This window comes from Amblyomma maculatum, chromosome 1, assembly GCF_055883805.1.
Source record: "Amblyomma maculatum isolate TAMU_Amacu chromosome 1, ASM5588380v1, whole genome shotgun sequence".
NCBI classification, from domain to species: domain Eukaryota; kingdom Metazoa; phylum Arthropoda; class Arachnida; order Ixodida; family Ixodidae; genus Amblyomma; species Amblyomma maculatum.
Window position 1 is genome coordinate 211130706 of NC_139344.1, and position 15988 is coordinate 211146693.

General features: G+C 43.6%; 2 protein-coding genes across 10 annotated transcripts in view; one reads left to right on the plus strand and one right to left on the minus strand.

Moving 5' to 3' along the window:
• Positions 1-8009, minus strand: part of LOC146205507 (putative phospholipid-transporting ATPase IIB) — a 75081-nt gene extending 67072 nt beyond the window's left edge. The window contains exons 1-3 of one of the 7 annotated variants that reach the window (XM_084590220.1): positions 7927-7947; positions 3576-3626; positions 2966-3024 (exon numbers count right to left, since the gene is read on the minus strand). In XM_084590220.1, the coding sequence (XP_084446346.1) occupies positions 2966-3015 (50 nt within the window). In that variant the 5' untranslated portion in view covers positions 3016-3024; positions 3576-3626; positions 7927-7947. Of the gene's footprint in view, positions 1-2949; positions 3025-3575; positions 3627-3763; positions 3958-7926 lie in introns of those variants that run through there. The other 6 variants (XM_084590218.1, XM_084590221.1, XM_084590219.1 and 3 more) reach the window with 6 other exon arrangements.
• A 176-nt stretch (positions 8010-8185) lies between these two features.
• Positions 8186-10990, plus strand: LOC146205510 (small RNA 2'-O-methyltransferase-like). Of its 3 annotated transcripts, none has more exons than XM_084590228.1 (3): positions 8186-8313; positions 8721-8855; positions 9674-10990. In XM_084590228.1, exons 2-3 carry the CDS (start codon positions 8851-8853, stop codon positions 10458-10460), a joined length of 792 nt encoding a protein of 263 aa, XP_084446354.1. In that variant the 5' UTR covers positions 8186-8313; positions 8721-8850; the 3' UTR covers positions 10461-10990. The 3 variants fall into 3 exon arrangements, with proteins under 3 accessions (XP_084446354.1, XP_084446353.1, XP_084446355.1); XM_084590227.1 differs by having other exon boundaries at positions 8245-8403; XM_084590229.1 differs by lacking the exon at positions 8186-8313 and adding an exon at positions 8474-8597.
• The last annotated feature ends 4998 nt before the right edge of the window (positions 10991-15988 follow it).

Sequence of the window (15988 nt, forward strand, 5' to 3'; positions counted from 1 at the left end):
TGGAAAGAAGATTACTGCAACTTTTAGATCACTGTAAAATAAATAATAAAATTAAAAACTTCCATTTCATATATTATGGATTCTACAATTATTCAGTACATCTATCTGGCCCTTGAGCTAAAGCTTCATGCGATTCCCTATGCCTCATTTTTTGCTTATAGTACAGTAGCTAAGCAAAGAAATATGCGTGCTTACTTTTCAAAGCATGTCTTAAAAGGAGCCAAATTTCTAGAGCAGTATAGTGTTTATGACAGGCCCAAGAAACCATGATGTGTGCAAAGTTTCCCATCCATTTCACTGCTCACAAAAACACAATTATTTCTCACAGATCTTTTTTCTAAACCATTCTCGCATTTTCATTTTCACATTTTTTTTATTAGTTTGGTGCTGTCACCCATTGCACACTATACATAATCTGTGCTTGCAATCTTTTCACACACATCAGTGCAACTATGCAACTAAGATTAAAGGCACAAAATCGGATCACTACTACTTATTTAGAGGCCATACCATGCTGTGACGAAAGAAGATTAGAATCAAAAGTGAAGCCCTCTTAAGACTCAGCTGCTGTGACAACAGAGTACAGCCGATGTCAATCAAATGGCTCCACATGGCCTTACGAATAAGAGCCAAGGTATCATTCTGAATCCGAAAACATGGCATACTTTAAGGCCAAAATGGCTACACAGCATATGATTTTAAGACAAAGCGTTACAACACAAAACCACACAATGTTCTTCCAAAGCCATCAAATGCTCAGCAGTTAACTCTTTCCATACCATGGGAAAAATGAATGTTTTTTGTAGTCTTTTGTAGACTATTGTGAAAGTTATCAGATTTAATATTTCATGTGAAATACAAAATTAAAGCTAAACAAACATACTTTTCAGGCACATAAGGTTGAATAACAAAATATGGGCTGCAACATAAAAAAGTTTCTATGCCAAAACAAAAACAATATTTACGAAAAAAATTTAACAAAGTTTGTAAAAATTCACTGATACCTGTACAGAAAAAATTAAATTTTTCGTGTAATATACAAAATTTTAGGCCCCTCAATGACGTCTGAAAAAAAAAATGAAAGCTCTCAGTTGAATAGCATTGTTTATAAGAAATAATAACTAGACTCAAAAAACGACACCAACATCAAAAACTAAACTAACTGGCATGCAGATGCCAATGTTCCAGCCTGGTTTCAATCGTCACTGTTGTACCTGAGTTTTGACAGTAAACGTTGCATGTTCAGACTCGCTGCTGCTCAGGGCATCGATAAAATCAATTGCAGACTAGGCGAAGTTACAAGATTTGCAATGCCTTCGATCTGGTCCTTTCTGTTTTCAACTTAACCACTACAGCAGGAGCATTCAAAAAATAGAGCCACAAGAAAAGAAAAAAAATTACCAAACTTCAGTTGCCTGATTACATACGAAATGGCGAGGTCTGCATTGCAGAAGGCTCTAAAATTGTTGCGCAAACTTATCGTTAGCGGGCTAACGATGCACAATGATGGTGGTGGTAGCAAACGTTTAATGATATAAAAGGGGTGGAGGTATGCATGAGCCGAATTTTTGAAGATCCGGCCCTTACAGATACTAAGTGGGGTCCCTAGTATCCAGTGGCGTCGGCCACTGCCCGGGCGTGCTCAACCAAGGCATTTGGGCCTGCAGGTCATAGCAGCTGAGCAAGGTCGCCTCCCAGTCCTCCCGAGTGGGGTTGGGGTGAGGAGGAATAACTGGGTTGGATGGGCAAGCCCACACCATGTGGTAGATGTCCGAAGAATTCCCCGCTACAGTGCTTCCAACTGCCCATGAAGGAAGGATTAAAATGTTTGAGTGCTGCCGAGCAAAGCAGAGTGTTGGTATACAGACGGAGTAGAAGCCGCTCTTCCGTCTTAGATAAACCTTTACTCGGGCAAGGGTAAAGACTATGGCAAAATTGGTAATAAAGAACAGTCTTTAAAAGAATACGCAGGTTCGAATTCGAGATCCTGACCTAGGGGATTGAGATGGGGAGCCCGGAAAGCGCACGGGCGACGGCGTCGGCTGCCTCATTCCCCTCGAGACCCATATGAGCAGGAGCCTATACTATGTTCCGGTAAGCAGGGTCCCTGGTATAGGTGCAATTTTGAAGTAGTCGGTAGGCTAAGTGTGGTGCCCGGCCTTGCTCAACATTCCGACAGGCCCCACGTGAGTCGGAGATAATATGGAATCAGTGTGGGTAGCTGCCAGTGCAATGGCGACCTCCTCCACGTGAGTTATGTCGCGGGCGCGAAAGGCACGGTAGGGAAAGAGTTAAGCAAAGATATACTTCACAAACACACTGATCAAAGAAAAATTAAAATGTGTTGCCACAGCAGCACAGCAGATATAAAATCTTTCTGCTCTGCACTAAAAACTCACTAAGTACAGGTCTAATCTTAAGATAGCATGATAAGGTTCGAGTATTAGTAGTAAATTGTTAATTGCAAGCCTTCACATTCCGAAGCAACCCACTGTACATGAGGCATATCATACTAGACAGCTCAATTCAGACCAACCAGAATTTTAAAAGCTTATTGATACCACACAGTACATGGCCCCCTTTTGAGCCTAACTGCTGAACCACCACGGCGAGCCAGTATTAATAGTGGCAGCAGCAGTCGCAGCAGTAGTAGTGGTGCTAGTATCTGCCGAGATGTGTTAGTCATTAGCACCAGGCAATGCTGCCTGTTGTACATCTAGGTAGTGATGCAGAATGCAAGATAGCCATTCAGAAAGCTACAGCAATTGCTAACAAAGCAGAACATCAGATAAATTCTTCTTTGGGAACACAATGAAAGAAAACGAAACTTTTCAGCAAGTTACGTCTAAGTTGGCCCAATACACACTTGCGAGAAATAACTGAGCAAACTCTAAACAAGCCAAATGTAATACAAGCAATACGACACCAAGCAGATTGCGGAAATCGTACAGCATACAGACGTTACCGCTCATTTTTTCTTAGAAGTGCGAAATACTGAATTTTTCTCCGCTGCATTGCAAGTTTCTGCAACAAAAGCAGAATAGAAAAATAACACACATAAGCTACAATTTATTTACTTACATCTAGTGCAAGGATTCGCTAAAACGTCTAGTAACCGACACCAAGTGAATTAAAAGGCATTACAAACTAATCTTTCTGCAAAGTACATTATTGTAAACAGCAGTAGCATCGTGTTAATCTTTCTGCAAAGTACATTATTGTAAACAGCAATAGCATCGTGTCAAGCATGAAGTAATGTCAAGGTAGTTTGATATGGTTCTCATATTATGCAGCTAGGGATCGCATCCACTTGCTTTCGTGAAATCAACGCTTATAGGCGTACGGTAGGTATGTCACTCCTGTGTCGTCACTCATGCGCCACACCCTTCCTGAACTGTAATCATCGCCCGTTAATGGAATTAATCTTGTTCATACTGAGGTCATGCAGCAAGCTACAAACACTACAGCAACCCACCATGCAGCAACAATCGTGCCATGATATTATTAAATACCAGATGTTATCATTCCTCCAAAGACCACTCACCACCAAAAACACAGCTTCAACTGGTTCTTACCTCAGCATGGTTACAATGCAACTACGTCCAATGCTCTAGAACGCAGTCATCCTAAAAGGAAAGAAAAACGCGTAGTGTCGATATGCTATTTGCGCGTAAGGTCGCTCCCTACAAAATGAATATGTTGCAAGCATCAAGACTATGGCCAGCACACAACTTATGAAAAGCCAGCGCACAACAACATTTACCTTTTCCACATACGCATTAAAACGTATGTAGGTATTTATGACGAGCACGCGCTGCACAAATACACAATGGCGTCATCAGCAACCACCCTTGCAGTATCAGCGCTTACATACATTCGCATTGGCATTGGCTCCATATGTAGTGCACTGCCAAAGTGAAAGCTTACATATTCGCCATTTTGTTTGGTCGGCACAGAGAACAAATAAGTTTTTCTTTTACTTCATAAGCACATAATACTACCTTGCTTATTATAATTTATGTCAAAGAAGAACAATTTGTAGGGCTACCCAGTCACAAAATAATAATAATAATAATAATAATGTTCGCACTCTGTAAGTACGAAACCGAAACTAGAAGAGGAGCGCTGAGGTAGACACTATGGCTGAGGGGTGACTGATTTCTTTCTCTCCCGAACAGTTTTGAAGGCATTTACGTAGACACTAAATATAAAAAAACAAGAGTACATTTCTTCCACGTACCGCATGCCCAGCTGAGCTGAGCTTTCAGTGCTCAGCATATTAATGCACCACCGATTTTCGTTTGAATTTCAACTGGTCTCCCCAGATCTCCCCTTGGCACAGGAAGACTTTAATTACTTTACTTTTTACTTATTTATTTAGGCCCAGTTATCGCATGTTTGTTCTCTCTGGAAGCGGACAAGACACTGGGAGGTTTAATTCATTAATTCGTTCACGTGCCAGCCTGCGTGCGCCCTATGTGTTTTTGAGTGGACATTAGGTGTGACTGGTGAACTCTGTTTTAAAGACGATGTCTCCCACATTTATAATATTTCATTGCCTGAAGGCGTAAAGGAAGTTAAGGAAGAAAAAAATGAGGGAACGAAAAAAAAAAATTAGGGGGACACTTAAGCTCCCTGTTAATGCTAGGACATTAATGTCTCTCTCTCTCTCTCTCTCTCTCTCTCTCTCTCTCTCTCTCATACACACACGATGCTTTTACTTTCTTAACTGTTACAAGTTTTTCATTTTTTTTTATTTTTCATACACACCAATGACTTTCCATTCTGTGCAGATTGACACCTTTGAACGCATTTTTCATTTATTGCACACCCTAAGTTTCCTAACTCAGCATCATCCAGCACTGGCTTTTCATTCTGAGCATTCTGACATTCTTGAACCTCCTTTTTCCAATTTTTCAATTATTTCAATTATTCAAGTGATCAATCACTTATTAAACTTTTTTAATTAGCATCATCGAGCATTGGCTTTTTATTCTGGGCATTTTGACATCATTGAACCTCCTCTTTTCCATTTTTTTTTTTATTTTTTACATTTCTTTACTTCATCAATTACAGTCATTTCATAACTCATCCTCGCCTATCACACACCATCAATCACCAGAACCGCAAATTACGGTACACAATTTTGTTTTACGCAGCCCCGATTATTTCCGACACGTGGTGCCGACTACTACTACTACACCGACAGCTTTTCGATAGAACAAGCTCTATAAGCTATTGCTTAAAAATTCCAGTTACATAAGCTCATTGACGACTGTGTAAGCAAGACTGTAAAGCAGAACAAAGAAGCCCATCTAAATTTCTATGGCTGAAATCAGAACACTGCATTATACACATTAACTGGCAACTTTGGCTACTATAGTGCAGTGGGTGCAGCGCTGAACCCTGCAAAATGATTCACGTCTGTGGCTGGATACCTGCAGTGCTTCACTCGGACTAGCAAAAGCATGATCGAACAGGCCTCGAGATTAGAGTCCCTGATTACGTGTGTGTATACGGCCTAGTGTCTGCTTTTTGCTTCACGATTCTGGTGCGATTTTATTTACCACCCTGCCTCTTACAAAACAAGCATAAGCAGGCCATCATTCCATGCTACAATGAGGGCAATAATTGCTCTTATGGAGTATGCCATGCTGAATAACAGCATCCTCTGTTGGTCTTTGGTGTCGTTAGGTGCCGTGTCAAAAATTAACGGGTTGCCGATATCCATACAACTTAAAGCAACCACCCAAAAATTGTATACTCTCGCTTCCGTTTAGAATGCGACTGCTAATAAAGCATGAGCTGACCTAAACACTGATGCCAACCAGATGCAGACTGACAAGCCATTTGATGACCTATGCACGATTCGAGTGCTTTCCTCTCGCCTTGTTAATCATTTTAGTATAATTACTATTCGGTTAAGTGCTCTTTCTTTCTTCTGTACAGAGCCACTTTTTCTGAGAAGCAGAGTAAACAGCACCAAACTTAATATGTGTTTACTCCAAAGATAAATAGATGTAATAGTCTGAAGAATACGCACTGCAAAGTCTTCGCGACGACTAATATTCGTAGCTTGCACTTCGGCGAAAAATATTTGTAGAAGCTGTTGAATTTTTGCGTGTATAATTTTCTTATCATACGGTCAAAAATAGTGGCATTTTCACCCATCATATTACACCACTCTCAGTAAAAAAAAATCAATGGGTCCAATTGGGAAGACCAGTCAGATTGAATTGGTTCTGCCAATCCCAAATGGTTTGTCCAATGGGTACTGTCCAACCCAAATGGTTTCTCCACTCCCAATTGGGAAGCCCAGTTGGTTACCTCACTCCCAACTGGGACGCCCAGTTGGTTTCATGACTACCAATTGGGAATGAAGAAACCATTTGGGGTTCCCAATTGGGACTGAAGAAACCAAGGGGGTATCCCAATTGGGATTGAATAAACCCATTGGCTTAATGGGAAGCCCAATGGGTTACTTCAATCCCAATTGGGATTCCTTCGCTCCCAATTGGGACGCCCATTTGAAACGAATTGGGCTTCCAACTGGGCTTCCCATTGGTTCTAATTGGTCCTAAGCAAACGTTCCCAATTGGGAAAGTCAAGTCAGTGATATCCTTGACTGAGATGTGCACAGATATACATACCTCTATAAAGAGACAACAGTGAAAAATTTAAGTGCTTATAAAAAGTATATGCTGCTAAATCTTATAATTGATTATATCATAATCACTCTAAGTGCAGTCATAATTAAATAAGTTAACTCTGAATAACAAAGATGTGTCACTGGTCCCATGTGCTTTCTTCAATTCCCATATTGCTTCTTCAGCCACACTATCATATTCGCTGACATTAGCTGCAAGAATCACTCGCCTTATATAGTGAGTTCTCCGGGCATACTTAGCGTGTTACACTTGCACACTCAGCTTTCCTGCGTTACCATAGTTCCTGTACTAAATCGGTGTGACCTCATTTTGGGGCAATAGCTCACAGCAATGCCGACTTGATTTGCAGTCACAGTTATAGTGCGTGGCAAAGCAACCGGGCAGTATTATATGGTGTGTGTGCTATAATTAATCAGCGTAATTATCGTGTAAAGGAGTAGGCTGTGAACCAGATTGTGTATATATATTTTTTTAATTAGGCAAGTCGGAACCTGAACCTTGAATCTGCGCGGGCTTGGAAGATGCTAACACAGCAACTATGCAGCTGTGCCTGCGGTGCGCCAGTCCTTGAAGATAGACGCGACGACTTCATTAAAAAAAAAAAAGAAAAAAAAATAGAAGTAGATGAGGGAAAGCACATTCTTAGTACCTACGTTGCTCGCAGAAAGTACATTTTGGGTGGCAATTTTCTTCACAACGTAGCATCGGTTCACCACAGGTGAAATGCATTCGCTGTAATTCAGGCTAAATTTGCCTGTCTGACACATAACTATCGTGCAGACACGCGCACGTGGGTGAAAAAGCGAACAGAAAACAGCGAACAAAGAGGGCAAGTGTAACGCGACGAAAATATCAGGCCCGTGAGCGCAGTGCAGCGAAAAACGCGTGCAAAACGAAGCGAATAAGCCACTCTAAAAAAGGGTCCATGGTTGTGTGCCTTGTTTTCCTACAATGCGCGATTCTTGTCAGCAGCATTGGCCTAGAATTCTGCAGTTTTTTTTTTTTTTTTAATTGGAACATTCTAAGCAGTAATTCGCTCATGATGTGCAGAGGGTAGGTTTTGGTTTTCTTCGTCAGAAAGCCTGCCGCAAACTTGGAAACACACCGACGCCGCGTACGTTTCTGCGAGCGCGAGTAGCGTTGGACGCCATTGAGGCTCCGGAATAAGAGTTCCCACCTACATTTGTGGGGACCTGGGCCAACAGAGCCTGGGCCCGAACTCTTCCTTGTACAAAATAGCCAAGAAATGTTACACCACCTCTAGGTCGAGCCGTTCGAAATCAGACCCTACTTCCGCCATGTCAGACCTTCAACTCGAAGTAGATGTGAAGTTGCCTTGAAGTTGCCGCCAAGTGACATTTTGAATTTGGATATGCGGCGATGCGGCTTGGCTAGATAGTCTTCTTCTAACGTTCGGCTTAACCCACACTCAATATTGCAAATAAAAATATCGTCTTTAGTCACCTTTGAGCTTTCTAGTAAGTTAAATAGTCAACGATTGCAATTTTAGTAATTTTAGCAATGCGTTTGTTGATGCTTGTGCTTGTGATCATTGTTATCATCATCGCACGCATGCACGCACGCACATGCGTCTTCAAAATTTTGGGATTCATGCGTCCGTCCGCTTTTGTTGCAGTAGTTTCAGGCACGTGAATAGTTTTTGTCACTTTGTTGCATCATACGTCGTAGTTTTCCTGGCTCATCTGTTGCAAGGAGCACGTCCATATCCTGTCTGGTAAATTGTTACTGTCGTGTTGATTTGCAGATTTGCGCGTCCCAGGCGCAGGTGCCCGCAAAGTTTTTGAACGCGAGGGCTACGATTTTTTTTTTTTTTTGTTCTCGCTGCCTGCATGCACTGCCTAGCATTCACTCACTCAGCCACTCAGAAATGTGCAGAGAACAGACCTGATTTAGTGGTCACATGCAAAGGTAAATGAATGGGCGCCTTGTTGTTTTTTTACGTCTTTGTCCCGCAAAGTTCTGCGAGTACCTGACTTATGCGTATTTCTGCGCCCGAAGTCACGGCTTTAAAGACATTGTGTCGTTTTTCAGGTTACTGCAGATGAACCCGAAGCGATTTCTTGGGTCAAAACATCAAAAAAGCATTTCCGCCGCTAAACAGACGCAACTACCGTAGACGCTACCTGACCACCTGTTGCTTCGGAAGCCGGCAGATTTGAAAATGGCGTAAGTAAAACAGTTAAGGCCATTCGCTTAACGTCGGGCGCATTCCGCTGGCGGGCTAACAGCAACGTATCACTTGCGAGATCAATCCCAGCCGCGGCAGCCACATTTCTATTTTTTTTTTTTTTTAATTTCATATTGCAGATCATGTTACAAATCCAAGCAGCGCAAATACATAAGCAGATTTGTCTCTCATAGCCCATGTGTCACTCCAGGACGGAAACCCCATATTTATTTATTTTTGCACAGGTGTCTTCGTGACCTGCCTCTGTACATGCAGTGTTCTTGCAGCCAATTCGTCTGCCCTATCTCCTCACTTCATTATCAATACATTAAAAATATAGTTTGGGTAGTCTAACATCAAAACTATGAAGTCAGGCTGCCTATTCGCATTTATAATGCTCAACTGAATTGTCAGTCAAAAAAAAATTGTTAATTGTTTCTGTTTTGTCGCAACCCAGTTATTGATGAAGGTATTTTTTGTGTATTTGTGTGAAGTTGTTTTCATTTGCTGATAAAGAATGCAACATTCATATTTAGCAGGTTTAAATACTGCTCTGAATCAGTCACTGCAAGACAATTTTTTTATAACTTTCTTACATAGCACGAACTTATCTTTAATTAGTTGCATAGTCATCATTGGTATTGGCTGACACAGCCTTGCTCGACAGCAGTACTTTCTAGTAACGTCTTCTCTGCTTGTGTGCATTATTGACTTCAATAATTTAAGCTAGGCAGACTGAGTAGGCCTTGTAAGTGCTCATTATTGTTTAATTTTTACAGCAGACTTGGAAACATACCTGCATGCTTTTAACTTTCAGAAAAAGACAAGTGGGCCATAAAATGAATGCAGAAATTGAAGAACGCACTGTCATTAAGTTTGATCCACCTGTGTCCACTCAGCGATACATGGAAGTTTGCAAAATTTTGTCACAGGATGCCACTGTTGAAAAGGTTGTTGACTTTGGATGCTCAAATGGGCAATTCTTCAAGCACATCAAGCGGATTCAGCATCTGAGGCAATTTGCTGGTGTGGATGTCAGTTACGGTGTCTTAGAAAGTGCTTACCGAGCAGCACTGCCTCTTGCTTGGGAATGCATCTTCAAGCGAGATCGAACATTAAACATACAGTTTTTCAGGGGAAACGTGTCAAACCAAGATTCTAGACTTGCAGGCTTTGATGCTGTTACTTGCATCGAACTCATAGAACACCTCAATGAGAAGGACTTGCAGGCAGTGCCCGCGACCATATTCAACTTCATACGACCAAAGGTGGCTGTGATCACGACTCCGAACCGTGACTTCAATGTGGTGTTCCCAGAGTTGCAAGGAAAGAGGCATTGGGACCACAAGTTTGAGTGGAGCAGAGCTGAGTTTCAGCAGTGGTGCTCAAAAGTAGTAGACCAATACCCAAGTTACACAGTTGAGTATACTGGCGTTGGGGATGCTCCATCTGATAAATATCAAGATATTGGCCATTGCTCTCAAATAGCAGTGTTCAAGAGATCCCATCAGAGCACTGAGGACGAGTCTCAATCATCACCACCACCACCTTCGTTTCCCTATGAATTGGAGTTTCAGACTATTCATGTTGGTAAAGAGGTCTGACATTGAACTGAGGACTTTGCTGTAGTTATGTGCAATAATGAGCCTCTCAACTGCTGTGCATTTTGTCATTGGAACTCTGTGACTAAGCATCGCATGACCATTTGCTTATCATTATTTTAGACTTGTGGCCTTATAAGCAGTGCACTTATAGTTTCATGTCACGTGCAATACTTCATCATGTATATGTTTTCATTTGGTAGCAAAGAATGCAGCATTCTTTTTTTGCATGTGCTAAAATTTACAGTAGTCTCACACTAATGGATAACACTGTGTTGCTCTTGTCAAGTTGAAATGTTCTCAAAAAGTTTTCGAAAGCTGTATGTGTGGCTATATTAAAGGGTCACTAGTTTCACTGTACGTCTCGAGTCCTTTCTTGCAAGGAAAATGTGGCTTGAATTTCGTGCACACCTTTGTAGTACTTTAATTCGTGGTTATGGACACATCCTGGTATAAAACAACAAAAAAGCATTCATATGTTTTTGGTCGCCATACTGTATTTTCCCTGTGCTGTTTTGTCATTACCACTGCGTTTTGTGTGCCATTTTTTCCCTTGCTGTTCTATCGTGTCCCTACTGATGCATTTTTCAGGGGCGTTTGCACTTCATTACAGTAACCTACAGTAAAAGATCATTAATCGAACTTCACGAGGCCAGAAAAATGTTTGAATTATTTGAAGTTTGAATTATCGAATGGGCCCAAAAAGAAATGACAAGAATCACTTTCATTACTGTAAATTTGTCGAAAAATTGGGCAATGGTTGCTTGCTGTTTAGACTAGGATAGCGCAACAGTGGCTATTTTTTGCATTCCCATCAATGCTCTATTGTCTGAAGAACTAATCGAAAATGGTAAGGAGCTCCCTGGCATCCTTCACAGTGTGGCGCAGTAGTTGCTGATGCGTGGGAGGCTTCACCGCACGACAAACCGACCAGAACTTGACAAGCGCACATTTTCGGAGCAATGGTATAAGCACGCAGGCTAAATTGCAGGAAATGCACCGCCAATGATAGTCCAAAACATCGCATAGCTGCGATCAGCTGCCTAATGCACGTTCGATAGTTGCCATGGGTTGGCGCCAAGCTCATAAAGCCTAAACTTCTGCTGTATGCACGAAGCAACCAGATAGGTATGTACCACCAGCACGCAATGGGCAGTGCTGTGATCTCGCTTGCGGCAACTGCTAGGCCGATTTGCGAGAGTGATGGGCAATCAACGCAAGGTACGTCTGTCAGAGATCTCTGAACCCCACTAGACAAGCTTGAGCTGCTTCAATTCACAGGACCCTTTGTCGGCAAGCTCGAAGTAGGCACTGGTCTGCATGGACAGTGGGGCCAGCAGACAAGGAGGGTAGCATATGCGCTTTACGATGGTTGGGAGGAGTTTTTCTCTGGGCTCCGTTCGGACCGTGCAAGTGCAATGGTCAAAGCAAGTTTCATATTCCAGACTTGCAGGGAGAGTAGGAAGACTCGAGAGGACACGCAGGGAGAGTGGGGAGACCATAGAATCGTGCACAGCCACGGCGAGACGGACGAGGAAATTGTGGACCAAGCCTGGGCTAGGTACTTTGGTCCGAGTAAAGAACAACACTGGCACATGGAGTTCGGTGGCAAGGAAAACGAGGAACTGGACAAGCCCCTCATGGAAGAAGAGATCGCAGCAGCCAGATCTTTCTACAAGAACACGGCACTGGGACACGCTACATTGGGGATGAAGAAATCCGAGAGGTGACATGCCTCTTCAACCAGACCTGGAAGACGGGACATCCCTCAAGAGTGGAGGTATGTAGAAGTCATTATGATACCAAAACCAGCCAAGAAGCCTGACCTAGACAACCTCAGACCAGTCTCGCTAACGTCATGCGTCAGAAAGTGGTCTGAGAAGGTTGACAGCAACCGCTTAACAGACTACCTGAAGAAGGAAGACTTGCCTCCCGACACGATGTTTGGTTTCAGGAGGAACCTAGCCACGCAAAATACCATGCTTCAGATTAAAGAGGAAATCCTGGACAATATATCAGCCAATAGTAAAAGTATCATCCTAGCCGTCGATGTAAAGGGCACTTTTGATAATGTCAGCCACGCAACTATCCTCGGAAACTTATCTGAGCTAGATTGTGGGAATAAACTGTACCACTACGTCAGAGAATTTCTAAGGGACCGCACTGCAAGCATTGGAGAAATCAAGTCTGAGGAAAGACCCCTCCATGGCAGAGGAACACCACAGGGCTCCAAAATATCACCCACATTATTTAACAGCAATGATTCCCATCACCAAGAAGCTACAAGCCATAAACGGGATCCAGCATACGCTTTGTGTTGATGTAACGGTGTACCGGATCAACAGGAGAAAAGGAGTAGAAGCTACAGACTGCATTAGAAGCAACCTAATCCTTTGCGGAAAGCAGTGGCATGAAATGCATGCCTGAAAAAAACAATTCATCAGAATACAAAAGGGGCACTACACGCTCGAGGCGATTATGACTGCATGGGCAGACTATAAAGGAAGTCAGTATGCTAAAGATCCTGGGAATTTGGCTCCAGAAGCATGGCAAAAGACACCACATGATACGGACGCTAACCCAATCCATAAACCAAAGTGCGGTATGCTTAGGAGAATAACAAACAGAAGAGGAGGCCTAAATGAAGAGGACGCACTCCGGCTGGTCTCAGCCCTGATCATATCGAGATGGACATACAGCCTCCCTTTCTACAACACAACTAAAGCAGAGGAAGAGAAAATAAACATACAGATAAAGAAAGTGTACAAGATCACCCTGGGATTGCCAATCTGCACTAAATGCAGCAGTCCTAGCCATGGGTGCATACAGCACCTATGAGGATCACAGAGGTAATCATAGTCGGTCATGAACACAGACTGACCCTTAGTCCAACAGGCCGCAGTCTTAAAACACCTCTGAGGCAGCTTCCACCAGAGTACCCAATTGAGACTACAAAACAGAACTCGACCTATAAAAAAGACGAGAATACAGTCTTGCCAATACCCAAGAACATGGACCTGTTTCAGCACAGAGAAAGGCCAGAGCAAGGAACATCCAAAACTTGAAGTTGGGCTAGATGGTGCATTGTAAATTGACTGAAGATAGCGCGTGTCCTGTGTCTTCTTCTCTTGTGTGTGTCTTCCCGTGCGCTTTATCTTCAGTGAACATCCAAAACACGATAATTCGCAAACATATGAATCTCTTTTTCACTGACGAGAGCAAGCGAAGGAGGGCAGTCATTGCAATGCTCACAGATAAACGCGGCAATTAGCTAAGCAGTGCAACCATAAAGGGCAATATTCAGGAAGCAGAAGAAACTGCTCTCGCCTTGGCGATCAAACACGCAAACTGATCATGTGCAACGATACTATGCGACTCCCAACACGCATGCCGAGCTTTCCTGGACAGCAAAGTGTGCAGCCAGGCAGATCATATGAATAGGAACCGGCCAGAAAAGCACAATGTAATCTGGATACCAGCCCGCGAGGTGGTACTGGGGAATGAGATGGCAGATAGGCTAGCCCGAGAGCAGCTCTACCAGGCTCCTGACATGCTGCCATCAGAACCAGCAACCCCAGGTTCATACAGATAAATAATAGAATAATATAAACTAAGTAGGCACCAATATGCAGCGCCACACAAGCACCCATGCAGGCTGGAGGCCATGGTCTGGAGGAACATCCAGGCTGGCACCCTCCCAAATCCAGCCAGATTTAATTAAATCTGGCTAAACCAGTACAAATCCGACAAGTGCCCAACGTGGAGAAGTCTCCGACCTGTTACATATGATCGGGAACTGCTTTGAACAACTTGAACGATATTCAAATGTAGAAACCAGCCATGCACAATGGGAGAAGTTGGCCCACACAGGTCTTTCCTGTCAGCAACAGCTGATAGGCCAAGCCTGGACAGCAGCCTTCGACACTGGTTTCCCGGTCTTGGGTGAACCACCTGAATAAATTCTCAAGGACTAAATAAAGTTTACTCTTTTCGCTCAAATGTGCATTGGGGCACTGAGGCAGAGCTGTGGTCAACTGACGGTGAAAGTTATTCAGCCACCTCTCTCTGAGGCAGGAGAGAGTGAAGGGGAGGACACAGTGGGATGCATGCAGGGGCTGTGCAGAAGCAACGGCTAGGTGCCCAATCCCACAAGCATGGGATAAGAATCGAATCCTTGGATCTTGAGTCGGACATGCTACTCCCAGGCCACACAGGCGCATTCGCACGGCTTGGTTAAAGCGGGGATTTATATATTTGTTAGGTGGGCCTTAGAAGGCTGCTGAAATGCTACTAGTGCTAAACTTATAATGCAAGAAATTCACGGTGGTGGTCTGTTATTTGAAAGCTTTGCTTGGGGCCGATAATTTATAGTTTTTTAAAAGTGCTCCTGGTGACTGCTTGCGAGTGATTTGGCAACACACCCAGCATGCAAACGTCCCCAGTGATGTCAATGCAGCTGTGGGGCATGCCCGCTCATTGGATGCTCCTAAGTCACGCTGGCGGGACGGGGCATGGCGGGGCGCCGCTGTGACTCGTTTTCGTCTCGCACTCCAGCCTGGGTTGAGCGGAAAAGCACCATTTTCGGTCGCCCATATTTTCAGCTCTAATGAAGCTAGCTTAAAAATTTTTGCATTGCGTCAAGGATTGATGGGATATTTATTGCTCATGCGAATTTTGTAATCTTAGTAAATAAGCTTTTCATGGGTCCTTTAACCTAATTTGGTAGCTTACGAATGTACCGTCTGTTGCAGAAGTTTGCAGCCCAACGCGCCGGACGGAGGAGCAGTATCGCTCCCGAGAGGCGGCGCTGCGCCCGCCGGCGTTGCCTGATGACGTTGTATAAAGAGTGAGGAGGCTTGTTCTCATCCCCTCATTCCGCGGTTGATATCACACATCTTTGCTCTCAGCCGCAGGATGAGGGAAAGAGAACAAGCCTCCTCACTCTTTATAGCTGTGTCACCTGGCAGCGCTGGCGGGCGCAGCGCCGCCTCTCGGGAGCGATACTGCTCCTCCGCCCGGCGCGTTGGGCTGTAAACTTCTGCAACAGACGGTACGCTAGTGAATACGTAAGAAAACTTAACAAGGGTTGAGGGGAAGTTTCAGTTTGTTAGCTAACATTTCAACAGCAGGACTTGTTTTTGTCTTGTCTGCTCGGTCTGCATTAGTGAATATACCTAAGATAACTAAGGCACATATCAAGAGAGTAGCAATTAATTGAATAGCAAAGTGGGGTAGGCATACATGGGAATAAGGATCCACCATATTGTTTGTTGGACTGCTATTTGCAAAGGTTCATAGGGGGGCCCAGGGGAAAATCCTATCGCAGTTGGTACTAGCCAACTTGGTTCACAAGATCCTGCTTGGCCTCCTGCAACCTGCCATGGTCATCCAGAAAGCAAAGCTTAAGTACTCTGGATCGGATGCCCTGGATGGCTACTCTATTGCAAGCATTGCTAGCTATATGTCCCGAGTATCACGGACATTGCGCCGCCTGCCGTTGGGGCCACAAAACACAGGCGGGACTTCCGGCA